Source organism: Drosophila biarmipes, chromosome 3L (genome assembly GCF_025231255.1).
Source record: "Drosophila biarmipes strain raj3 chromosome 3L, RU_DBia_V1.1, whole genome shotgun sequence".
NCBI classification, from domain to species: Eukaryota; Metazoa; Arthropoda; class Insecta; order Diptera; family Drosophilidae; genus Drosophila; species Drosophila biarmipes.
The window spans coordinates 4641780-4669346 of NC_066613.1; the positions used below are offsets into that span (position 1 = coordinate 4641780).

General features: G+C 49.0%; 2 protein-coding genes across 6 annotated transcripts in view; one reads left to right on the top strand and one right to left on the bottom strand.

Annotated features, from left to right (window-relative positions):
* LOC108030736 (teneurin-m) overlaps nucleotides 1–27567 on the top strand; it is a 113913-nt gene that overhangs the window by 74968 nt on the left and 11378 nt on the right. For 2 of the 5 annotated variants that reach the window (XM_017103778.3, XM_017103779.3), the window contains exons 3-6: nucleotides 23484–24134; nucleotides 24799–25677; nucleotides 26047–26853; nucleotides 27234–27517. In XM_017103778.3, the coding sequence (XP_016959267.1) occupies nucleotides 23484–24134; nucleotides 24799–25677; nucleotides 26047–26853; nucleotides 27234–27517 (2621 nt within the window). The remainder of the gene's footprint in view (nucleotides 1–23483; nucleotides 24135–24798; nucleotides 25678–26046; nucleotides 26854–27233; nucleotides 27518–27567) is intronic. The other 3 variants (XM_017103780.3, XM_017103781.3, XM_017103782.3) reach the window with 2 other exon arrangements.
* Nucleotides 1397–2408, bottom strand: LOC108030737 (uncharacterized). Its single transcript, XM_017103784.3, has 2 exons — nucleotides 2005–2408; nucleotides 1397–1947 (listed from the first exon to the last, which is right to left on the bottom strand). Exons 1-2 carry the CDS (start codon nucleotides 2275–2277, stop codon nucleotides 1564–1566), a joined length of 657 nt encoding a protein of 218 aa, XP_016959273.1. The 5' UTR covers nucleotides 2278–2408; the 3' UTR covers nucleotides 1397–1563.

Consider the following 27567-nt stretch of genomic DNA (forward strand, 5'->3'; position numbering starts at 1 on the left):
CGTTCACCTTGGGCTGATCGGAAACCCGAGTCCTTCGACTCCATCTAAGTTACAGAACTTCGATTGATGTTCAGTCGCATGTGAACGGCAAATTCAGAGCTACGCATGGCTTTATTATTATTATTATTAAGTTAAGTTAAGTACCTTAAAAAGGTACTGCGATTGGCAGTTTTGGTTTTGTTGGTATACTATAGTTTTGTAGCTATTTTTCCCGCTGCCGCTCCACTGCGGCGCATTAGCCAATTCCGTTCCTCCATAATTTATTTGAAATTTATTAGTTGGCTGATTGGTTTGTAATTAGCCGGCGGTGGTAGCCGCCGCTTCGTTTTTGTGGTCGGCCATCGAGTGTGCTGCGGGATCATTTAAAACCCATTTCGATGGGCCTAATCTTTGCCATCTCGGTGGCAGGCCTGTAGCTAAGTGCATGCAATTTGTTTATTGGCATTAAAGCTGTGCCCAAACTCGGCAGCCCGATTGCGTCTGACATTAATGCCTGCCAGAGCAACACCCCGCCCACTTTCGCACACGTTTGTTAGCCAATAAACTTTTGACCTCATTTTACCGGAGAAAAGAGTAGCACACATAAACTAAATGCAGGCGCGCGGGTGTGGATGGCCAGGCCGTGGGTGGGGCTGTGCAGAAGGGGAGCCAACAAAATATTTGTGCTGCCAACCTGGGAGGGATTCCGCCTGGGCAGGTTTCGAATAAATAAAGCACGCTAAAAAAAAAGGCGGATGCCGGATCATAGGGTGCGAGGAGCAAGCAAAAATATTTGCACTCCCCGTGGCAGTCCAATGTTATTTCTGCTCTTGTTATTCTGTTGCTCTTGTTGTTGCTTCTGTTGTAGCTGGGTCGCCCACAGCAAGGATTATAAATTATAACAGCCTCACACGGTTATTTATGTCGTGTCAATGGGAAGGGGTGCCAAACGGCCGGGGATAGATCATCAATGCATGCGCTTAGTTGAGTGGAAATAGCTGCGAAATAAAAACTATAAGCCGCGCCCACTTTAAAGGGGGGCAGGCCTTAAATCGCAGCCAGCCGCAGAATCCCGTTCCCACCCCCAGCTAAGCCTGAGATCTGCTTTGAAGCTTTTGATTTATTTGCTTGATGGCAAATCATTAATTTGTTTTCAGAGCCAAACCAAAAAGAAAGCAGCGAAAGCTTAGCATGCTTTTCAGCTGCTGTCAGATTTCGGGCGACAAACAACCACCGCACGAGGAGCAAAAAGGCAGCCAAAAGAAGCAAATTTAAATAAAACTCAAACCAACAAAATAATCCGACACATGCGCTGCCAAATGATTACCCGAGTCCTCGTCCCAAAAACCCCCACCTAATCCTATGTGCAATGTCTTTCCTTTCCCTCTGCGGCTTTCGTGTTTGCGCCAAATATAAATCCGGGAAATCACTTCATTTTATTGCACCAACAACGCCAACAGAGAAAGCCGAAAGCCGACACTTTTCCAGTCGCAAAAGGGCCCAATCATGAAACGAAATTGGGGGATCTTAAATCGATTTTTTCCTTTAAAGGATACATGCAAGCTGAGTCAGGAAGTAACTTCTCTACGTTCGGGGTGCCCTCTTCGAGCCCTTGCGCTTCACGGCAGAATTCTCTTTGGCCACCCGGTTGCCACTGTCGAACAGGCGGTACTCGACCGCCTCCTTGAAGGAGACATTCCCCCTGCTATTATCCTCGGAAGTTTCGGCGTTGATAAAGTTCTCGATGGACTCGGGCAGCCAGTGGGCCTCGAAGGAACCGTTGGTTGACTTGCTCTCAAGGTCGTGTTTGCTGTGAACAACGGGCTCGGAAGGGTTCTTGGACTCCAGGTAGGGATCCGGGATGTCTCTTCGCTTCCAGATTCCCTGCTTGTACTCGGGGCCGTACTTGGCCCTCATGCGCGCCTCCAGCTCGTCCAGTCTCGCCGGCGCCTCTCGAACCACGCGATCCTGTGGAGGGTTGGCTCGGATAAAGAGTCGGAGCTTCGGAAAAGTTCCCAAACTCACCACTTTCCGCACATATCTATACACCGCATAGCCGATGCTGGCCAAGAACAAGGGAAAGCCCATAAGCAGAGCCACGTTAAAACCGTTCAGCTCGGGATCGCTGACCACGTGGGTGACATCGACCGCTTCCACGCCGAGGGGGGGATAAAAGAAGCGGATCACCTTGAAAGTGGCATTGGCCACAATCTGCTGCGGAAAGGGCTTCCAAATGTCAACGAACTTTAACGACCAGTGCGCGTCCTCCGGCGGTACAGTCAGTTCCATACTTTCCATTATCAAACGTACAAACGATTTTTAAAATGTGTGTGATGAGTGCAAAGGAATGTTACTCCGAAACAGGCAACGTAGAATTTTTGAATCGTTCTGGGGTTGGCTTTATTTGTAACTGGGAATGCGACACTCTAGAAATGACTGATACATCAAGGGCGACTCAATTAGGCCAGAGAATCCTAGAAACCCTTTAGCCGGACATAAATCATCGCCTCCTTGGGAGTCCCGGAATGGCGTCATTGATTTATTAGCAGGACAAACCCTCGATTCGCTGCTTGCAAAAACCAGCGGCTGAAATGGCGGTGGAAGATGAAGCCGAAGAGGGATCTGAGCAAAACCAGCCAAACCATCATCAGTCACCAGGCAAACAAACACTCCGGCGACCCAAAGCGCAACGGCGTCATATACAAAAAGTGCTTGCATACATTACTCCGGAACCCATGAGCCGGAATAGATCTGGGGCGAGGGACGTCGGATGTGGAACAGGGTGCAGAGTGGCAGAGGAAAGGACGCGTGCTCTCAGGCAGAAACACGTACAAGAAATCATGAAATGTTGCCGCCATCATACCGAAAATTGTACGGGTAACGTGCAAGCAATCAAAGTACATGGAGGCAGGACTCGGCCCGGCTCAACTGCGGCAACTAGAGCGCCTCGACTTCGCTGCTCCAGTGCTCCTCGAGCAGCGCCCACACGTCTGATTTTTACTACACACGTGTGCTGATGTGACGTCAACAGGATTGCGACTGCCTACTGACAACACCAGCGGCCCTCTGCTCGGTCCTGAGCCTCGTCGGTCCCAGATCCAGACCCGGACTCTAGCCAGGGCTGTGACTGTGGCTCAGACTGAAACCAAGACCGAGTCTGGGCGAAATGTAAGGCACAGTTGACGCAGACTTGCCAGGCCCGACGTGGCTGTCGTAGAGGCTGCTTTTTGCTGTTTAAGTAAGCATGCAAATGTCACATGCAGTCGGTAGTCGGAAGTCGGTGGGATCGACAGGATGGGGCGGGATGTGGTTGGGGAGTGGGCGTGATAAGCACTCTCAGTTATCAACGTGGGCATTGCTTGGTTTTCGGGCTTGCCTCTTCTTTCCCCTGCCACACATAAAGGATGAGGTACACGTTGCCTTGGGCTGAATTTAGTGATTTCCCCGAGCATGTGGCATACTTTTTATGCGGTCCTCCACGTGAGCATAAGGAATTTCTGTTTATGGTTATTGATTCTGCCGCGCGGAGGTGGAGATAGTTTGAGTTATGGCCGTGGGCTGATTTGTGTCAGCAGGAAGTTTAAAAGAAATTGTTGCATACTTTCGGAGCCCAAAGTGGATTACTCTGAGGGTTGCAGGAGGCCGACCCCCTGATTGAATTGGCTGGGGCGGGTAGAGACTGGCATTGGAGTGGCATCGATTGGATTGGATGGGGACCTGCAATCAAAAGCCTAGTTTAGTGCGGCCTCCCCGAGCTCATAGTATCGGCATGTGATGTGTGGCCAACCCTCGTTCCACTCATAGTTTCGATCAAAAATTCATGGCTTACCCGTACGTTGGAGAGGTGTCAATAACTTGGCTGCTCCACTGACACTCGGCGAGAAACCGTGCCTCTGCCCAAACGTAATTTACAATTACCGCACGCACAGACAATTTATTTTCCAACGCTAACAAATAAGCTAAACATTTTCGTGGCCAAGGGCTGTCTCGCTCCCAGGTGTATTGCAAATCAAAAAATCAGGAAGGGCTGGGCACGAACACACGCCCAGGCAATCAGTTAAATGTTTGTTGAACTCACCAGCGTCGAGTTCCTTAAGTTCTCGAGAACGCAGGACTCGAGGAGTCCCAGGGGCTTCGCTTCTCCGCTCTGGATGCGTTTTCGGCCCTTTGCCGAAAATTGAGCTTGTTTGGCGCCCAGAAACCGCAGAACCGAACAAAAAACCAGAGGAGCAACAGCAGCAGCTCCAAAGAACGATGAAGCGGCAACTTGAAAAATCGCTTTCGCAATGCGAGCGAAGTGACGGGGTAGACTCACGCGCAGACGTAGTGATTTGGCTTTAAAAAGCAAGGGAAATTCCAAAGTTCCGGAGGAGGACGGAAGGCAGTTAGGGGTGAGGAGCGAGGAAAGCTGCCACGTAATGAAACTGACAATTTAACTCACAGTCAGCCAGTTGTTTTGGATTTCAGTCTGGGTTCGACGGGAAGCCGGGGCTGTGTGCGTGCTGAAAAATCGTGTTATCGATTTAATGCGTTGCGATACATAAGTATATACCCCTAGTGTGTGGAGGATGAAGGGTTGGGTTTCGAAAAGGGTCGCATGCCTTTGGCTTTGGCCTTTATCGTTTGCCTCTGTCTTTGTGACTGACTGACATTTTCGTGTTTGTTTGCCAATCTTGTCTTTTGACCGTTTCCTCGCTCTCCAAATTTCGCCTCTTCTGTCTGCAAAGGCATTTGATTAATTTGCAGCAGTTTTCAATTTGAAATTGCTTTAGTTTCCTGCAGTTTTGCCATTCTCCTCACAGTGTGCAGAAATTGAAAGCACTTTTGACGCACAGCTCCCTAAGCCGTCGACTGCGTATGTGTCTGTGTTTTTGGGTATACGGAACGTTAAAAGCTTCTTATGGAATTTTAAGTGATTTTTTATTGAATTTTTAAGTCCCACTTAGGCGTTGACACTAGAAGTATCCTGGACCTTTTCCCAAATGTATCTCTCTATCTCACTTCTGCCCATCCTGACGACTTGCTTACTAAATTAACAACCTTTTCTGTTCTCTTTTTAGGTACGTATACGCAATTTTATGACTATGTTCCCTCGGGTGAGTGCAAGTATTGAAAATCAGGGGAGATATCGGGGTTTTACGAGACTGAGATATGGGGTAATGGGGAATCGCTTTTGAGCGTTAGACGGAGCTTTAACTCGTTCACACTCGCAGCACCAAATGAGTACGCAAACAAAGCCGGCGGCAACAATGATCAAATTTAACGCGCTTTTTAACCAAACAAAAGCAAATTGCAACGGCAGCGCACACACACAGACCCAGACATCGCTGGCACAGACACATGGGCAAATACGCACACAGCCCTCCCCCAGATGCACACATGCATACTAATTATGAGTATGCGCCGCACATTTAAGCAAATATAAACAAAACGGTAACGACAACAAACAGGATCTCCGTAGTTGGGAAGTGCGGGGCTTGATAAGGTCGGGCGGAAAGAAAGATGTAAATGCTGCACATGGTGCGGCTGCCGTCGAAGGAGATGGAACGTGCCATTGTGGCAGCACGAAACTTGATGAACTGCAGCTCCAACAGCTTATCGCATTGCCTCCCGATGAGTGTGTGATTTCATGTGCTTATTGTTATCCTCGTCGTGGCCGCTGCTGCTCCAGCTATTGTGCATTATTGTGATTATTATTATTAAAATGCAAATGAGCCGTGCAGACTTGTCAAGCACTCGCATTCACATTCGCATTCACCCATTGCCATTGATGCGCGAAGGCAACGGCAGAATCAGAACGAGATGAAGGTGCACGTCAAGTAATAAACATCCAAAATGCTTTAAGCGATGCGTTTCGATGCACCGGACTGGTGGTCCGGTCATCATCATTCGCGTGGAGTTTTTGCAGCCGGGCAGACGTCATCATCAATTGCTGGTTGGCTGCCCATTAACATAATTTCAATTTGCATAAAATGGCGTTAAATATTACATTTTGGACAGCTGCCGCCCGAAATGACTGACAGGAACGCGGATTGTCGAGGGGCTGGCAGGTTCATTGAGCTAATTGCAGGTGCGAATGTGTCGCAATGAGCATTGCACGCCCCGCCAGGCACGCAAGGCGGAGCAGGGGTGGATTGGGAGTGGCCAGTTGGCTTTGTTTGATGTTTAATTTAGATTGAATTTCTGCATAAATTATGGCGCGCAAAAATGATTTCAAAATTATTGCTGGTTTGTTTGCGGTCAATTTGGACTGCAACTATTGCATAATTTGAGGCTTCGGGCCAATTAAACGGAGCCCGCACACACAAGCATTTCGAGAGCATTCAACGTTTATGGGGCTGAATTTTTTATTGCCGCTGCACCGCATCGCGGGCAATGGGGATATTCATTTGGGCCCACCTCCAGGCAGGCAGGCTGCTCCAGTTGCCACTTCTAGCTTCTTCCAGGCAATTTCCCCAAAAACGTCGACTGCCAGGCTGCTGTCTAATGTGCATTTGCCTGCTCTTGGCCCGATTCCTGCCCCTGCTCCTGCGCCACCAACTGACACTTCACACGCTCAACGATTTTTGATTTGGCAGCTCGTTTGCCAAAATGCAGCAGCAACAAAAACCTAAACTGAAACGATTCAGCCAGCCGCCATGCCACGTCGCTCGCTTAGCGCATTTGCAAGTGATTTTATGCATATTTCATGGCATACTTTTGCTCGCTATTAGTAGCTTCGAGAGCAGCCTCAGCCCGGAGTGAAGTTCCCCAGGCGGGGATATTCATTTATTATGACGACTATTTCGGCCCGAACTGAAAGCCTTCCAACGGGGCGACTGGCAAATTGCGGGGCAGCGCAGCGACTAGGCCATCATCGTTATTATCGAAACTTTGAAGTATTTCCAACTCGATTACCACAACCCAACTAAGAGTCGTAATCAAATTTGCCCATTTGACACTAAACTTTGCAGAACGGCGTGGAATGGGCCTGGTGGCTGTTGACGCAGAGTTAGTCGGGCCCTAAATTGAGTTAGACAATTAGAAATTGTGCGTCTGCATTCAATATGCCCTCAGGCATCTCATAAACTTTGGCCTATTTCCATTCCAGCTTGAGTCTCAAAATTGCTAAAGGCCGCAGCCTCAGACTCAGCTCTTCGCAATGCACTTTCAATCCGGGCCCTAAGAGCATGCTTCTGCATAAAACGCTCTGGTCCCGAAAATACCCATGGCCATAACCGAGTTAAGACCGCAAATGCTTTGCCAATAAGACTGAGCCGAAATGTTGCTGGTTCTGACTTTGTCTCGCTTCCGACTTTTTATGCAACCGATATGCAACCGAAGTGAAAGCGCACTCATGTTCCCACACACATGGAGGAAATATGGAGGGATGTGGGGGATCATATAGAATTTTTAAGCATACATGTTGAGGTAGCTGGAGCTGCCAATGTATTAGCATGGGCAAAGCTCATTAAGCTGCCAGTCCTGGGACTTTGGTGAGGCTTTGTCAGTGAGTCTCGACTCCATCTGGTAAAAATGCTCTTGATTTGGGTCCAAGCAAAGCCATGCAAATAGGCCATAAATTCATATTTTATTGTCTCGGCCAACACTCTCCGCTGGCAATGCAGATGTTCGGGTATACCCCCTGGTCCACGAACAGTCTAAAGTCTTGCCAAACATTCGAGAGCTGCATGCACATACTTTGGGGCTTGACTCGGACCAAAGGAGTCGTGCTGGAAGGAATCAGAGTGTGCTTGTTGACAATGGACTTTTGGCATTATGTGCATTATGTGATTGCATACTCGCAGGTGCCTGGCCAAAATGCCAAAGAACACATCCCAGGCATATTCACACTCTGCACAAATCAATTTGCAGTGATAAAGACGGTCCTTCTCGAAGAGCGTTCTGCTTAAAAACCAATCCCAGAGATGTCGCTGTGGGCTCTTTCATTCCATGGCTAATAAATAATCCAAAAATTGATTAATATCAATTTGGAAAATGCATTAAATCTAAAACAGGCCGTCAATTAAAGCCACGGGTGCCTCGTATGAGGCTGTCCGTGTCTACTTACCTAATTTCTATGCACAATTCATATATCATTTATGCACGCCCATGTATATGCGTTTATCTCTCTCTTTTGTGCTTCCCCGAGGCATTTCGGATGGACAAAAGGCTTTAAAATGCCGATTTTGCTTTAACAAAACGAGGCTGACTCGAACAGCGTGCCGCAGATAATGCAATTCGATTATTTTTGCACTATCAACTAATTAAAATTATGGAAAATATAATAATTATTCCCCGCTTCGAGGCTCCCGTCGCTTTGAATCAGGGGCTGCCCTATAATCGGCTCAATAAATTAGCGCGATAAAAACGGGACGGAAATGATGCGAAAAATTGCAAAGCACACTTTTAGGCACTTTCCCCATTAACGTCGGTTGCCCACAAAGAATGGCAATCGAATTGAAACTTTTTCAGTCTTCGTATTTTTCTATTCACGGCAGAATGAATATTTCAATGTTTATAATCAATTAAAAATGACTTTTTGCTGTTGCAGCTTTGAATTTACTAGCAAATGATTTGACCTCACCTAGCGATATCGCCAACCCCCGTTTCCCTCTGCCAGAATCTGGCTGTCTCCCTCTGCCACACACACAGGGCATTTAATGCAATTTGCATTCCGATGTTTTTGTGTTTGCATTTTGCACAAAAGCCGAATCTCTCCGCTTCCATCCTTCCGAGAGCTCTGTTTTCAGTGTGTCTCCTGTATAAATTTCAATTTGGCTTGGGAAATTCTGCATTTTGCAGCTGTCAAGGAAATTATTGTCTGCTAGGCTAAGACCTTGATATGTTGTTGCCTTAATTAAACAACAACAAAAAAGAACAAGACTTCTCCTCGGACCCGGACTGTGAATTGTGTAAAATATGTATATTCCTTGTGTACTCTGTCTCTCGTTAAAGTGTTAATTTTATTGACATGTGACAGCCAAACAAACAATTTGTTTGCCTCCTGGCCAAATTGTTTGACTGCCGATGTTATTTGTGGTCGCAATGGACGTTTTAAATGAATTTAATGAACGACGAACCGAGTGAGACACGGGTCTCCTGCCTTCTCCCAAAAGAAGGGGGCTTTCTTTCCGGCAGGTGGTAAGCGCAGCCCCCGCCCAGTAGGAGTGGAAAACGGAAGGCAAACTGTAAAAAAGAAAACATTAATCAGCGTTAAAAGTCGCATTAGCAGTAAACAAAATGGGGAGCGCCGGGGGCTGGAACAGGGAGGAAAAGGGCTCTTTTGGGGCAGGAGAGCCGGCAATTACCGAACCGAACCAAACCCAAAAAGCAATCCAGTGCGAGTAGAACTGTCGAAACACAAAACGCAAAAGTCAAAGAAAATTGGTGAAAGCCAACGAGAGGAGAAAGCAGGGCACGCGATGGTGGCGAAATGAGTGACTGGCAGTGAAAATCATTAAAAAGTCGTAAAAATCAAGGAAAATGGTAAACAAGCCACAGAAAAAGAAGACCGAAAATGGGCAGCGATGGGGCGGGGACTTTTCCTCGGACGGATCCGACCGAAAATACGCACGCTTATAATTAGAATTTAATCAAGCGCAAATCGCAAGCTCTGGCAATTTCCCAGAGTGGGAAAAGTGAAAAAAGAGGGCGGGCGAAAGGAAAGCAAAGGGGTTGTGAAGGGCAGGGCTAGCTGCGTGCAGCTATTGTTTAAAGTGTAATTAAAAGCGTCGTGGAAACCTTTTAGTGTGCAGTGCAGGACGCAGAACGCAGGACGATGATATTAAATTTCCTCCTGAAGCGCCCAAACAAACGGCCAGGCGGCAGAGCTTTAAGGCATGCTTTTAGGCTTAAAAATAAAACTCCATTAGGCGTCGACCCGACTAACCTTTGCTGACCTTTGCCAATTGATGGAGCAGATGGTCTGGAATGGGTCGAGAGGGGTCAGCCGGAATGGGCCCAAGTTTGCATGAGTCATCTAACAAATGATGCGGCGGGTCGCCTGTGGTTCACTCAATCTTTGCCAATTACAGGAGAGCGATGGCGAGAAGGACGAAAGTGAAAGTGGAAGTGGAAGCCGGAGGACGCTGAGTGCGAGCCCACCCGAGCGATCCATCAATACAGGCCGCAAAACGGTCACCTTGATTGGTGCAGGTCCTAGCTTATGTGGAGCACGAATACCTCCAGCCGCATAGCGTTTTAGCGTTTCAGAGCTAAGTGGGCCAGAAGTAGCAACCAGCTTTTCTAACATTCTAATTACTGACGACTGCAAACGCGGAGGGGACACGACTCACGGCGTAAACTTTGGCCATAAACAAATTTTAATGGAGCAATTATAAGCAGCGTCTGGGAAAGCCACGCAACAAACTGCCAAAAGAAAAACTGCGCAATTTTCAAAACTAAAAGCCGAACTATTTTTGCACACCGTTGCCGGAGGTTTGGAAACACGTCAAATGCAAATGTGTAACACTTGGAGCCACGCACGAACTCACGGAAAGGTTACTCCGATGACGCATGCAAGTGTAAAAATGCCGTTAAACGTCTTTAAAATGCCACCCCACCGCCCAGGCAGTCCGCCTCATTGATATGCAGTTCGGAAAATCGGGGGTTGGGATCTGGGTCTGGGCTCTGGTTTCCTTTCATGCTTATCAGCGTACGAAATCAGCAAACAGCCAGCAGAGAAATATCTTTATAAATACCCTGCCGCCCCTGCTCCTCGACAAGTCATTCAGGCAGTGACTCACAGAGCAGTTAACCCCTTGTGCAACTCGTGGCCCATCAAAAAAATAAATCAGGGGATCGGGGGGACTGGGCCTTTTGTCTACGCCAGGAGCTTTCTATGCTCTCCGCTCTGTTTGCCTTGCCTAGGCTTTTTTCTATGCCAGCCAGACAGACACGCCCACCGCCCATTGGCAATCTATTAAATGTTGTCATTGTGCCTGCTCTTTAGGCAGCAGACAATGCAGAGGAGCAACAAACGACGGCAGCAAAAAATGAAGCTGCTGAAGTGATTAAAAATAGTAGTTCCCAACTCCCTCGCTGCAAACTGAAGAGCGTAAACTGCTATGCACTTTTTCATGGCACACTTCAGTGCGTGTTTGTTTTTGCGAGGCAGAGAGTCTCTTCTTCGCTGGACCAACCGACCGACCGACCAACCGGCCCTGCTATCGATCACGTCTGTAGGGCGTTAATGGGTTTCTGGACTAGACAAAAGTTTATTGAACTGAGTCGCCGACGGACGCGGATTAAATTTGTCTGTGCGGTGAACTGCTTCCATTCCCGCGGGACCCTCCGAATGGAAACCCATCTCAACTCCAGTCCCATCAAAGTCAAATCTTGGACTAATCGTTTTCTGATTTCGTACCTTGCCCAAAGGGTGGGGCCATCTAGATAGTCCGCTTTGGCGGAGTAATAAACGCCTATCTGGCGGACAAACAAGCCGCGCCAACGACCTTTGGTCCTTCGGTGCCCAGGGTCGACCCTTTTCGCCAAGTGACTCTGAATAATGTCATTTTAATTACCGCAACATTCAAATCACAAGGAAACGCGCAAATAAATAAATAAGGCGGCGCGAGGAAAAATCCATTTTAATTAAACTCGCCGAAAGAAACGGGCAGGACGTGAAAAAATGCCCCCTAATTACTTTTGTATGTGGTTGCGGAAGCCGAACTGAAAATAAAATTGAAATTACTTGAACTGGAGTGCCGGTAAGATTTATTACCGCAGAGCGCTGGATTTTTTTAGCACTCGGATAATTTGGCGAGCGTTTTTGGGTTTTGTGTTTCCTTCGTCTCAGCTGTCGTCGATTTGACTCGCCCGGCCGGTTGCCTTGGCTCCGTTTTAATTATACAAAGGCCACAGAAAGCACTGTCTCTCCTGGCCACCTCACATCCCCATTCCCACAATCCAATCAGCCGCTAAGCCGACATCGGGGCTCTGATTAAAGGCAGTTTTTTCTCCTCAGCCGCGGGCCCACAAAAGTGTGCTACCCAAACGCGCTCAGCTAATTGGCTGGCGCTTTGGGAGGGGCAAGACGATTTGTAATTGAATTGAATTGATTTAGTGGATTTGCGTGAGGAGAAGGGGGATTCTTGGATTCTTGGCAGCCCTCCCGCGTAGAGTGCGTGGCGGGCAGGTGCTAACGGAGCAGACGTGGCGCTAATGAATTTCACGCAACCTGGGCGGAGGTAAGCCGACTTTTGGGGTGGATTTAAAACCCAAATCCCGGTTCGCCCACTAATTCAATCCTCCCGCAACTCGCATGCTACACTTCACAAACAATTACATTTCCATATGTGTTATCACCATTTTCAATTAACTTCCGGCTCGAGCAGGACCGCTTTCATGCCGATTGCGAGTTCTAAAGCCCGTTCGCCCGCATTTAGCATTAATGAAATGTCCATTGAGAGGCGCTTTTTGCTCATTTCTGGGTGGCACTGGCGCTCCAGGCCGGGGCATTACAAATGCAGTGGGCCGAGGGCTGTGTCGGTATAGCTGTTTGTATAAGCGACGAGCGGTGAGTGAGTAGCACAGTTTTGTCGCCGCACATCATTTTTATTGCATAACGAAAATTGTCAAAATTGTCAGCCTGCCCCGTCTTCCGCATTCCCCGATTCCGCCGTGCATTCATTGATGTATGCGGTTGCACCTGGCCCCATCCGACTTCCCTGCTATCATTGCAAAATTTCATTTCCGGCAAGGCTGACAGGTACACACAGCCCCCGCCCCACCCAGCCGGTGCAGCCCCCACTTCTGCTGCGTCGGTGTTTTTGACAATTTCGTGTTTCAATTTTTCATTATGCGCAGCGGCGGCCTTTGTTGCTGCTCAACCGCCGGCTTCGAAATTATTTATGCATAATGCTGGTGGGGGTGGCAGCATAGTGTCCCGCCCCACCCCCACACGAGCCCACCCGCAGAAAAGGAGCCGCAAAATGCAAAATTCCGATCGGTTTTATGGAATGCAATAGTCGATGCCGCTTAACGCTTGGCAATCGGTCGATTTCGATCGATTATGTGGGGCCCAGGCCAGTGGCACGGCCAGGGGCAGTCGCAGAAGGGTGAATTCGGCAGTGGTGAAGGGGTAGGGAGAGGGCCGCAGCAACTTGACTCGCCTTGACCAACTTTCCCCGACTTTGCGAGCTTCCGCAAATGAAGGAAGAGCGTGCCACGTCGCACTGGGCTAAGAACAACCCAAATACAAAACACAGTTGTGGGAAACGGGGGAGGGGTTCCTTTGACTGGGCGAGGCAACTGTGCGTTAATGACAGAATAAAACGAAATCCAAACATAAATTACGCGCTTATCAATTTCATTTATCTTTCGGATTTCGCTCTGCTCTCTGCGAGAGTTTCGTTCCATTCCGTTTTCGTTTTGATGGGTTTGTAATTGAGTAATAAACTTTGGTATCGTTTCGTTAAAGTTCCCTCGACTCTGGCCAATTTCCCCAATAAATTTCCGCAACTCTGCTTTGCCGCTCCTTCGGGCTCGGACTCGGACTCGGTTTCTGTTTCTGTTTCTGCTTCTGGTCCTGGTCAAAGCTTGTACTCCTTCGCGATAAGAGCGAAAAGTTTGGTCTCGGCATCATTATATTCACTCGCTAACCGAACGCCAAGCGGTTATACTGGCGTTTATTGCCTTCGACGCCTCCGATAAGTGACCATAAAAAGTGCCACTATCAAAGCATATACTTCTGAGTCTCCCGTTTCGATTTGTTAATGAGTTTTCACTGGATCGTAGTTCTGGGAGCGGAAAGGCACGGCAAGGGATGTTCAGCAACGCGCTCCATTTATCAAGAACCCCTCTCTCGAAATCCGTTTTTTCCGATTTAAACTTTGGGGCAATTTGAGCGCAATCCATAAAGGTGACACGCAACCCCCGAATTCGGATTGCAACCCCCACGAACGCCATCCTATACCCCTTATCCCCCACGGCTGCGAGTGCATATCTCCATAAACAGGGCGATTTATTTCAATCAAATTTAAAATGTGCAAATAAATCTTGGAGAGCAGCTCGAAAAAATGACTTGAATAGTATCTCCGCAGCGCTTAAAGCTTAGCTCGGAGCTGCTGCCCCGCCGACCGGAAATTGCCGCCTATCAGATGAGCAAATCAAAAAATTGTCGGTCATTGTCGATGGCGATGGGGATGGCGATTGTCCTGTCGCAGTGCGCCTAAAATGACACACGATAAATTTTTATTTGCCGCTTTATTAAATTTTATTTGCCCTCGCTTGGGGCCGCACTACACTATCATCTATCCATCCCTCTGTCTGCCAATCGTCTGGCATTGGCCGTGTGTATAAACCCACAACCACGTCCTCCCATCCTCGGGCTCGTTCCGCCGATAACTACGGACTGAGTGAGTGGGCGCAGGGTGGGCGTGGTCGTCGCGAAAAAGGCAAATTCATCAATTACTTAATATAATTACTTCTGGCTTTCGGATTATGCATACAGCGCCCAGACACACAGGGCGGAAAGCGAGGACCAACATTAATACTTAATACAATAAATTGTAGCCAGTCGGTGGGCAATGGCATCCACGGCCCAGTCCCAGGGTGGCTCTCCCCTTGGCAATCCCTGAATGCTCCCCAGTGCCCAGTACCCACTCCCAGCCCCTTTTATTGCATATTTTTTGGACCGAAAAACAGGACCCAAAGCAGGGAGCCAGAGGAGGCTGCGTCTGCGTCTGACTTCTGGGTACTGAGGCTGTCCTGGCCGGGAACTGCAACTCCATACACGCAATTACCAGTAGCTCTGATGAAATTAACAGCGCCGGCTGGATGAGGAGGGAAATGCGGGTGGGTGGGGGCACTTTGGAAGGGAAACATTTCATGGATTCCAGGGACATGGACAACTCGGGCAGCCTGTTTGCCGTTTTAATGGCTTTTAAAGTGCAGCGGAGGGGCAGGGCCTTAGTTCGTGGCGCACATGCCATGATCGTAATAAATAAGTTCACAAGAAAATGGCGGAGGCGGAAAAGGGAAAATGGGAAATGGGAAACGGGCAGTCACGCTGTTGACTTTGAAAATGATTGCATATGCAATCTTGTGTGTTTGGGAAATATAAATGTACAAAACGATGTGAAATGAAATAAAACATCAGGGCATCTGGTTTTAGGCCATGCTCGAGTATACACCACGTACTAATTAAACTCTTCAATTCTCTTCTCTTTCCAGGTATGTATGCCAATGGGAAAATATTAAAGAGTTCCCCAACTCGAGAGTGGGGCAGCGCAATTTAAAGTCCATTAAAGTCGGATTTACTAATCCGAATTAGTGTCCCCGATAATTATATTAATATATGCCAACACTTGCGCCCAGGCCCTTGGTTAGCGGCCCATAAATGCGCCATTTTATGGGCCTGGCCGGCATAAATTGCCATAATTTAACCGTTTGTCAGTTAATAATTTTACATTAATTTATCGGAGCCCATAACTCTGTGGCCACCGGCTCAAAAGCAATTCGACTGGCCATCAACTTTACATCTGACCACAATTAAAGGGGTTTAGGGGTTAGAGCGGTGAGCGCATATTTAAGGCCTGAAAAAAGTCAAACTGTAATGTAATTAATTCGCCTGACAATTAGAGCCGGGCATAGAAAAATTATTAATTTCATAAATTTCATAATGTCAAATCCATTTCAGCTTTGGCTGCTCTTATGGCCGCTGTTGCTGCGCATATTTAATGGCCATTGTTGCACACAATTAAAACAATTAAATGCCATAAAAATGGTCGAATGGCAACAACAACAGCACTCATAAATAATGGCTGTTTTAGTGTAAAGCAGGAAGAAAAAACAGAAATTATGACAATTATTGGCAATAATATTAAGGCAATATTAAATGACACGCCAAAGCCCAGGGAAATGTTAATGACAATTTTAATCACACTTAATCTATTTACCCTGGCAAAGAATGGGTCAACTAGGCCGGACCTCAGGAGGCATTAGAACGATGGTATCCCCAGGGTTGCGAGGGGCTTCCCCCTTTCCCACGCCCATCGGGCTCATTCAACTGAAATCGACCTCATCACACCAGCCACTAGGCAGGCAATTGGCGATTTCACACACTCACTCACCTGCACCGAGATTTGCCGGATTTTTCCTTTCGATTTTCCCACAAACACACCCTTCCCTCCCTCTCCGCCCGGCTAGTTGTCGCCGTCGGTTTAACTTTATTAAATATAATGGCAAACCAATTTTTTCGCTACGATTTTTATTAGTGCTCCGTTTATGGATGGAAAAGCGCAGTGCTCTGCCGCTGCCTCCGCGCTGTTATTTTTATGCAGGTATTTCAGTCACAAGCCAGAGAGCAAATGAAATATGCAGCGGAACAGGCCATGGTTCATTGAGTATGCGCCATGTGGCCGCCAAACAAACGAGTGCGCTCGAAAGTATGCAATTGAATTTAAATATTGCAAGTGCATGTCCTGGCGTCAGGGGCTCGCGAGTTCGGTGGCGGGGGATGCGGCAGGACCCCTCTGCGGAGATATGCGCCCGCTCAATGCTTTTTGCAGCTGTGTGCGTTAATTAACACAAACTTTATTACAAAATGTCTGCCGCGGCAAACTTTAATGGCCGCACATTTCGCCCCCACCCGACTGCCCCGCAGACGGCGCTCACTTGTACATATCAACATAATGAAATTATAAGCGGTTTGATTTTAATATAAATTACTTTTTATGAGACAATAATTGATGTCCGCCCAGGCAGCTGCCGTTTAATGACGGCGCGCCAGTCATGGATATGACAAGTCCGCACCTCCAAGAAGGCCTTCTGCGGCTGATGAACTCCACTATGGAATGCTTCGCCTCGTCCTTGGTCGAGGAACTAATTTCAATTAAGGGCGATAAGGCTGACACTGTTTATTGACTATAAAATAGGAAGCCTACCGGCGATCGGAAAATCAAGGGACAAAACAAAAACAATGCCAATATAACGTTGATAAAATAACGCTTACAGTAATTTAAATTAAATGCATTTAAATGATAAAGGTGCAGGCGGAGGGCAAAAAAACAGCGAGGTCAGAAAAACAACAAAACCAAACGTGCAAATAAGCAATAACGCAAAAAAGTACGCAATAAATATGGCTGCGCTTTACAGTTCATTAAATCGAAAACAAAAGGCAGCCCCAGCATTTATTTTTACCTTTCTCCGCGGCCCCAATAACAACAAACAAACAAATTTAAATGCGTAATTAAAATATACTTTTTTGCTCGCCTTTATTGCACTGCATTTAATGCTGGCTTTATCGCAATTATTGTTATTAGTTTGCCAAAAGCGGGCCTCACCTCACCTGCCGTCCCGGGACACGGAGGAAATTATGCAAGCATATCGAGCTAATTAAATTTAAAACCGGAAATTCCAAGCTGCAGACAAGGCGCGCATCCCGTGCCATTAAGCACTAATTTACACGCGTCGTAATTATAAGCGAATTTTGACCCCTTCTTCCAGGGGATCTCGGATCAAAGGATCCTGGGCGGAGCACGTAGCAAAGGACATCGCCGTGACTCCGACTGGCAGAGCAGTCCGGCGGTTTAATTGGTCTAAAAATTGCACGTCAACGTAGATAAATTTTTATTTGAAAAAGTTTATTAAACATTTGCATTGCTCAGGCACCTCACGTACCCTCCGCTCCTGACCCCTGACCCCCTGCCCACCCCCAGCGGGCCCTTGTGTGACGTCGTTCTGGCCATTGGCGTTTTTATTGCAAACTTTTGCACAGTTGCCTTTTGGCATTGCCAGTTGTGTCGTTCTCTATTGCTCCGGCTCCTACGTACGTTTTTCTTTTTGTTTGTGAAAATTTTTGTTATTGAAAAAGTTTTGCGTTTTTGTAAAAATTATATGCGCAACTTTTGCTTTGTAATTACATGCAGGCAGTCGTCCTGGAAAGCCGGTAGCAGTTAGCAGGCAAAAAGTCCCGTAGCCAGGGTCAGTGAAATGTTATCCCTACGTGTCCAATTACATGTGAGACTGCTGATTGGCGACACTAAATGTTGGCTGAAAAGAAAATAAAAGGGCAGGGGCATCTCGCACAAAATTTAATCTGAGCCAATATTTGACCGGGGAAAACAGCCAGAACCGGGACACACAACGCTTAAGCTACCCTACACTATTAAGCCGGGCATTAAGCGACTAACGGTAAACAAGCCAACCCTACCAACGCCAGCAACCCCACCACGCCCCAACTACCCATCGCGCCCCGTCGCTCGGCAAACAAAGGCGAACGCTCGAGAAATCTTATTTATGCTGAGAAAACTGAAACTGTTATCAAATAATTTATTCGTCTCACCTGCAACAACAAATTAAGTTTTGTTTTCCCCCAACCGAAAAAGGTGAAGAAAAATGGAAGGACCTGGAGTCCTGGGAGCGGACAAAGGAGCATAATCCACGTGCCCGCCACTTTCAACTCATTAACTGCCCGCCCGGGCCATTAAGAGACTTATTTTCACACTTGCATAAACTCATTTAGAGCGGGAGCCAAACTGAACTGTAAAGAACCACCCCAGACACCCAGAAACCCAGACACCCAGACACCCAGTCACCCAGGACAGCCAGGACTCCAAGGACGCCCGAAGGAGCGGAAGAGTCGCCACCTTATCACACGGCACGTCGGCTGCGAGCGCATCGTGACATAAAATTAATGCCCAACCGACAATTTTAATCGGCAACAGTTTTTGTCTTGAGTTATAGCACCGGGAGCGGAACGGAGCCGAGGCAACCTGTAGTCAGGAGTCTGGATTCAGGATTCTCGATTGCGGAGTTTGGAGTTTGGAGGGTGGGAGTGGAGCGCCGTAAACTTTGCTGCAAGATTTTACCAACTTTTCGGGAGACAGACAAAGGGAGACCGAGTCAGCCGGATGCGTATATTTAAAACTTATTAAATTGCTATAATTTATACGACTTATCTCGCCCCGAGGGTTGCTTAAGCAGGAAAAAATCCCGCTGCATGGCTACGGGCCACGGGCACACGGCGAGGGCAATTAATTTACATGCAAATCGTGCCGAAAGTTTGCTCCCCCACCCGAGTGACACTCATCTTGGCTCTGCCTTTGAGCCTTGGCCTCGGCGATTGAACGAGCTGGAAGGTCGGAGCCCGTACCCGGAAACCGGCACCCAGATCCCAGAGCCGGAATGCGAATGCCAATCCTGATCCGCGACTACTCACCCAGCCGCACACACTTGATTAGAGCTCGAGGCGGAGCTCAGGTCGCCCGCTGCGCACCGCCTGCTTGAAACAATATGGCGCCGAGGACTAGACCCTTTTGGGGTCTGCCCACGGACGTCGACAGGTTGCCGCATCGTTAGTGAACCCATTCCGCAGTCCCCAGGACCTTTATTGTCCCTGTCTGTCTGTCGGCCTGCCCTGCTGTCTCTCTGTCTTTGCTCGCCTAACAAATTGCACAATTTTTTGTGTTGATTTATCGCACAAGAGCAGCGGCGACAACAATAAAAACAACAACGGAAGGGCGAGCGTGAAACGAGCGCACATTAAACATTCAGTAATGAGTTTAAAGTTTTAAATGGAATTTTTGATTATAAGGCGGAAAAGCCATTCGGAGGATCGCAATTTGTGCCCACTTACGGCTGTAATTACGAAGGGAGCGGCTTGAGCGGCTCCTATCACATATATTTCTGCATTATTCCCAGCATACATACTGTACAGGGTATACGGCAGCTTGCACTACACCTACAGCAACCCCAACCCTCCGTGTCCTACATTTCCACCCCGACGCTCCCGGCCTTGCGGCCCATTGTCAATCCATCATAACCCCTTCGCAGCATGTCTTTAAGGGGCTCAAGAGCAAGCCGCCAGCCCCAGCAGCAACCCCATCAAATTCCAAGGCAAATCTCTGGATATCTCTGGAAATCCCAACACTTTGTTCAAACACATAAACCTAGATCTTTCTCCTGCCGCTGAATCTCCATCTCTCGCTCGTCCGGTACCTATTTGGGGGGTTTCTTTTCAATTTAGCCGAGGACGCCCAGAAACGCGAGGCCATTAAACGCTTTAAAATCAACATCAACACCGATGACGACGACAGGGGCAATAAAGTCGACCCAAAAATTGCTTCCTGTGCACATAAAACCCAGTCGGGCCGGGAAACAGCCTAAATTCCCATACACACACGTATTGGAACAACTGCTGAGGCCCGCAAACAAACGCGGTAAAAGTAAACGAAACACTTTGCCGCCCTTTCCACTTTCCACCCCCCCAACCCACTTAATACTTAAATGCAAACGTGTAAATTATGTGATTTTTCCCCGGCGGCCATGTTTGTTTGCAAACTCCATTACCAACATGGCGGGAGTCCCTTCCGCTTCCCCGCTCACCTGTTTGTTTCAAGCAATCGTCGCGCTTTACCATTAAAATGCGAGGAATAACAAAAAATCCGGAGCCCGAGCTCTGGATACCCCTTTAGGTGCCTTTATGTGTTTTTCATGTACTTTTATTTGATTGTCGCACGCTTTGGCGCCCAGCACGGGGCGGCCCAGTAGAGGGGCGTGCCACCTTCCTCTTAATGGCGATGTTTTTTAGTGCTCAAAATATTAGCAAATGTTCATTAACGGCTATGCAAATCGGTTGTAGCCAGGACCGAGCAAGTCGACTGGACTCCGAAAAGGCAATTACTCAAAAAGTACTTAACACACAATTGTTGCGTGGGCCCCAGGGATGGGGGTTGGGCTAAGCCCCCGAAAAGGCCCTGCCTGGAACTAGGTATTGACTTTCAATTGGATTTCGCTCTCGTGGGTCGGGTTCATGAATTCACCATACGCCAACTCCTCGGTCTGCTAACTTTGCGAATTTTCCACACTTGAAATAATTTTTAATTACACGGATTCCGGACGGATTCCGGCACTGGATCAACTCGGATACCCTTAAGGACCGGAGATTTATCTAAAGAGATAGACTGCGGATCTTGGGACCAAAAGAAATACGCGAAGAAGATACAACAACACTTGCTCCGCATACGCATACCTGACCTAATGCTTGACAATCACTAATATATCTGGTAACAGGGCATCTCACAGTCGAGGCACTTGAATTATCGCCCCTGCTTTCATCTTCCAACTTTCCGGGAGTGAAGAGGAGGCCCAGTAGGGCGAAATGCAGCCGCCTGGAAAGCCAATTAAAATGAAATCAAGCCCACTCACCGCAGTGCCTTTTGGCCCTCTTTCGCCCAAGTTAGGGAGTTTATTGGAGTACGACACCTAGGAGCGCACACACAAGTGGATGTGTATAAATTTGTAATTTTAATATTATTAAAAATGTTAAATTGCACGCCGCATAAATCACAGTTGTGTTGCATTGGCGTGGCAGTGTGGAGGGGTGGAGGGGAGGCGGCGCCAGCTTGTTGCCGTTTGTGGCCCAGAGGGGTTGACACCCACAGAAGTACACAGCGACACATTACACTCTCGCCATTACTGCCAGCTGTGCTTGCCACACTATTTATATTTTTATTGTTTCGATGCTGCCGCTACTAAAATATCGCCAATCCCACCACCACGCTCGCTGGCGGCTGTGCTGTTTTAATTTAAGCGATTTACTCTCGGGTTCATAAAACGGCCGCAGGCTTAATCCCCACTTTGCATAAAATGTCAATGTAATAAAATGGAATGAAATTAATAAACCGAAACAGCGGCCCGAGAAGGAGTTGCCAATTTTCAGGCCCGACAACTCGAAAGTCCTCGAAGGGGATTGCCAATCTCACCGAGGAATTCATTGAGTTTATGCTGCAATGAAGCCGAGGGTGAGAGATCCGGCAGATTGGCGATTGGCGGTTGGCGATTGGGTCCTTTTGGGGGAGATACGAGCTAAGGCAGACATATTTGTGATCTATTCCGCCGATAAATTGACCCGCGTGGGCGGTGGAGGCCATTTATCGTGGCATACTTTGTCGAGTCTGCCATTACGTTTAATGACCCCGCAGCACTTTCATCTCGTCAGCCGGCGAGCGCTTCCTGGGGAGCCGGAGCCTCCTTCTTTAAAAGCATCCAGCGCCCATTAACTTGTGTGAATTTATATCAGTCATTGGCCCAGCTCCTACTGACTGCTATTATGCGTTCGTTAATTATTCACACACAAATACTATGCCGTCCTGGCATCCCCTTTCGCCACACGTTTCGGTCATAAAAACTGCCCGCCCCGCCTGCCACGCCCCCTTACGGGGCAGCTAACTCAGGGCTCGCCCAGAACTCTCGGCTTAACCTCTGCGCCAGGCTGGGGATATCCTCCCCGGACATTTATGCACCTCCCTGCCACCCGGCCCACTCCTCCGCTCGCACATGGAGGGATCTTGACATTAAATAAATCTAACCTCCCGTATGCGCTTAGTGGGCATCTTTAATAGTCATCCGCACATTTGCACAAATGTGTGTATATGTAAAAAAATGACGCAGACATTATTCACGCTATCATTGGGCACACACGAGAGGGCAGGGTCAAAGGACAGGGCAGGCATGATCGGGGGACCAGGGGGCTGGCCCGAAAAGCGCCCAAACTATGCTCTTGTGGGCTTGGGGATTCCCGGCTGCCGTGGCTCGTTTGGCCGGAAATTACGATGATTTTTCGGGGAAGCGAACGTTTGTCACAGCCGAGCGTATGATTTTCCACATTTAAGCCACATGACGCCTGTAGTTGGCCGCATGCCGCAGAATGTGAAACCGAGTCTGCGATTGATAGCAACATGCGTTCCGGCTCTGGACCAGCCGGCCCTCGAAAACCTCGGGAAACGACCGCCTAACTTTATTGCGTGAAAGTGAGCGGGCCAGAAGTTGACCAACTCATGCCCGGCTGACTGCTGAGTAACCCGAGCTATGGACAAAAGATCTCTGCGCGGGGTTCCCCATTTCCCTGTCACTTTGGGGGGGATTGCGCTTCAACCCCGTTCAAACGAGCTCCCGTGTGACCGCTCCATGTCACATAATCGAATTATCATCATGGCATCAACAAATGATTTCAGCTTGCGCCGTCCCTAGGTCCTTTGGTCGTGCCGCTCCTGGGGCTGTCACCACCGCACTGGCCGTCCTGCGGCGTTGCCTTTTTTCACTTCACTTCATTCCACCGCAGCCCGCCCATTCTCCCCGCTTTCTGCTCGCTTTTTTACCATTTCTCCCGCTGGCTCCTGTTTTGCCAACGTCATTGTCGCTGGTCATTTGCGCTGCTTACTTCATCCATTCATTCGCAGCTCGTCCCTTTCGTTTCATTTCGTTTCGTCCTTTTTTCAGCTTTGCCTGTCCTCTCGTTTGTTTGAGGTTATGTTGAATGTCAGTTTGTTATCCTTGTGCAAATCCTTTTATACAAATGAAATTTGCGCCAAATGGCGATAAGCAAAATACAATAGTGTGTGGATGGTTTGCGCGGACCCACAGACCCGCAGACCCTCCACCCCCTCCCCTGACACTGCGGTTTCCCAGGAAACGCTGCTGGGTGACCATTCCACGTCCAAACTGGATTTAAATGGGAAATCGCACGCTCAACTGCCCGAATTGATTACTAACCCGACTCCCACCCTCCTCCATTGCAGACATCAACAAGGGCTCACCCATCGACTTCAAGAGCGGCTCGGCCTGCTCCACACCCACGAAGGACACGCTGAAGGGCTACGAGCGGAGCACGCAGGGCTGCATGGGTCCTGTGCTGCCGCCGCGCAGCGTCATGAACGGCCTGCCCGCACACCACTACTCGGCGCCGATGAACTTCCGCAAGGACCTGGCCGCGCGCTGCTCCTCTCCCTGGGTGAGCATCGCCGCCATCTCTGTCCTCTGCGGAGGCGTGCTCCTGCTGATCCTGCTGACCATCTTCGGCGGCCTGCACTGGACCCAGTCGGCGCCCTGCTCAGTTCTAGTCGGCAACGAGGTCTCCGAGGTCACTGCTGCCAAGAGCACGAACACGGACCTCTCCAAGCTGCACAACTCCTCGGTGCGCGCCAAGAACGGACAAGGCATCGGACTGGCCCAGGGACAATCGGGACTCGGAGCTGCGGGCGCGGGCGGAGGAGTCTCCGGCGGATCCTCGGCTGCCACCGTGACGACGGCCACATCGAACAGCGGCACCGCCCAGGGACTGCTGTCGACGTCCGCCTCCGCGGAGGCCACGTCCTCGGCGGCCACGTCTTCCTCCCAGTCCTCGCTGACGCCCTCGCTGTCCTCGTCCCTGGCGAATGCCAATAATGGAGGTAATTATGCACAACTTTTAATTATTTTTAAATGAGTTTTCGCAAGTTTCGCCGGGCGGTCGGGAGAGGGGCAGAGAAAGCGATTGAGACGGAGCAAGAGAAAGACACGACGTCGGAGTATTTAGCGCTTAGCGCCCTCTGGCGGAGACAAAAGTTTATTGTTTCTGCAGATTTTTTAGCTCCAAGTTTGCGCCTGACAGACAGACGCCTACGCCGGATAGGGATTATGCGAATGCCATTTTCATTATTTCTCGGAACGCCTCCCCATTTCTTTCAATTAAAGCTCAACTTGAGCGCGTTCCTTGGGATTTGTCGGGCTAAAATATTGCATTAATTACTTTTTGAATTGACAGCGAGACGCCCGAGAGGTGGCAGTCAGATGGAGACAGTAGAAAGTTTTCACTGCCACTACTCGAGTTGTTAGGAGATGAATCGCTTTCCCTGGCTCCCCGACCTCTTCAGCACCGCTCTCCATGGCTCCTTAACGGGCTCAAATTTAGACAACTAGGATTGAATTAAAAACACGTTTAACGCTTCATTTAAAGAGGCGTGTGACTAGGGGTGGCTTTCGTTGGAACCCATCCCAAAGTACAGTAAAACTACTTCCACGTTCGTCTCTTTTCGTATCGAATCGAATCGATCCCATCGCTTTGTTTACCTGTAGGAAGAGCAATGTCAACGCAGCTGTCAGTCAGTGGGGCAGGGGAAAGAGGACGACGCCTTCGACGAGGCTTAATCGAGGGACAGGACGAAGATGATGCGGCTACAGATGAAACTTTCAGCGACTTAATTACAAGCGAAAGCCTCAACCAGCAGCCTGCTGAAAAGTATTTGGCAACCACCCCGGCCGAAAGCCAGTCGGACGTCGCCATCCCAGGCAGAACCGATAAAACTTTGCCCCGAATCGGTGGAGTATCGGGTGGCCAGAGGAGCGAGGAAGACACGGAGACTACGGAGAGCGACTATGTCTATGAAGACGAAGTCGAGCCGGAGCCCACCCGTCCGCCTGGCCGCAGGCCCAAGACGGGGCAACAATTTGGCAAATCATTAAACAGCAATTTACGCAGCGCTACTAAAACACTGGTCAACAAGAGGAGGAAATATGACCACGGAGCGGAGGAGGCGGCGCACATTAAACAGCAGACGGAGGATGAGCAGGAGCAGGAGCTTCTCGAAGCCTTTGGGATGTCAACGGGGCTGGCGACGGGGTCGGAGACCAGCACATCGGCTGCTGTTATTGATGACGATAATCGAAGTGACAACAGCAGCTCAGGCCAGACGCCGGAGACGACTGCGAGGAGTGACACCGATGACATTGTTGAAATCAACACCCCCCCACCAGAGCGAGAGGCAGCTCACAGCTCCTTCCCCGTCGTATCGCACCGGCCTGCCACTGAAAATGATTTTCAAATCAAAGGTACGAAGGAGGGAGGGTCGCAGACGGAGAAACCTGCCACTGATGATATCAATAATGAGCGTGATTTAGCTGGCAACTATGAGGGAGACACCGGGGATCCAACATCACCAGCCACACCCCCACAAGGTATAAATCAAGCTCCCATCAACTGGAAGTCGAGCCATGCCAGTGGTATAGAGTTGCGACTTCAGCTCAGGCTCAGAAAATGTACATATGATGCTTTCATCTTGTAAGCTTGGGTTTTTTGAGATTAAAACGGAAATCGATCGTAGGTAAAAAATAATAAATAATAAAATATCATAACTGTAAAATTCTGAAAAATAAAATGAAATGGTAGTCAGAAATATCTTGACTAACCCAACTATCGATCTTCCGATCTGCATCGAAACTCCCACACGATATCTAGATGAACGCATTGTAAATAGGTTGAGTGAGTCTGAACATGCAATTCTACACCACTTGTGCCTATTACTCACCCACAATTTGGTATCAAAGGTAAGGAAAGTCAGCCAGTCAGCCAGGACTTACCACAAACCAATCAATCGGATTCGGATTTGATGATGAACGATGCGTCGCAATTTGAGGACATCGACATAGTCAAACTGGATGGGTCGCCCAGTTCCCATGAAGAGGAAGTTTACAAGACGGCAAATAAGGAGAAGACAGCACCCAAGGTGGAACCCCCTCAGCCCGCAGACAGAAGTGAGAACGAAGTGCTCAAGGAGCAGCAGAAGGTCGACGGGGAACCCCCTCACCTAGAGCCCCTGAAACCCTACGTGAGTGAGCGCGTTGATGTGCCGGGCAGGCGCATCTTCCTCAACCTGACAATTGCCACCGACGAGGGCAGCGACTCCGTCTACACGCTGCACGTAGAAGTGCCGACGGGCGGAGGGCCGCACACCATCAAGGAGGTGCTGACCCACGAGAAGCCTATTGCCCAGCCAGACAGCTGTGTCCCAGAGCCACCACCTCGCATGCCCGACTGTCCGTGCAGCTGTCTTCCGCCTCCGGCGGCTATCTACCTAGACGACAGCGTTGACATTGACTCTGACCCACCAGCCACGACTACAGAAAGCATCTCGACCACGACCTCGGCGCCTTTGGAGATGGCGAACATCTTGAGTCATGTCCCCAGCGAGGAAAACGAACCCGTGGTTAGGGACTCGGAGCCAAGCACTGCTTCTAACCTCACTAACACTGAGATCGATAACAACATCGCCGCCTCCTATACTGAACCCTCTGTTGGTGCTGGTGGGGAACCGTTTGCATGCCCTGATGTGATGCCAGTACTAATACTGGAAGGTGAATTGTGCACACGCATTTGTTGCTAACTCCGCTTCGTCTAACCAGCGATTGATTAACCCGACTAAGCGCTGTACAGTCCGTATTAACCCGTAGTCTATGTAACTAAACCAGATCATCCCACATTTGTACAAACTACTTTCGAGCATAAGCTATTGGCATCACATCAGCATCAGCACCAGCCTCTGGCTATGTATATTTCTCGAAATTCCATTCACTAACGGGGGTCTCGCGAGTAGGACAGACTAAGGCCTGTACAAAATCGCGTTACACTAGCAAGACTACACATACCACATGCCCAATCGAAGACTAACCAAAATCTAATCCTGTTTGTATCTCTATCACCCTCCATCGCGCGCTCGAACACATTGCCAATTCAGGAGCCCGAACATTCCCGGCACGCAGCTTCCCACCGGACGGCACCACCTTCGGACAGATCACCCTCGGCCAGAAGTTGACCAAGGAGATCCAGCCGTACAGCTACTGGAACATGCAGTTCTACCAGTCGGAGCCGGCCTACGTCAAGTTTGACTACACGATCCCGCGTGGCGCATCCATTGGAGTATACGGCCGGCGGAACGCCCTGCCCACCCACACCCAGTACCACTTTAAGGAAGTGCTCAGCGGATTTAGCGCCAGCACACGAACGGCCCGGGCCGCTCACGTAAGTAGCCTGCATCCGATAGGCATTGCTCCCGATCGTCTACTAACTCT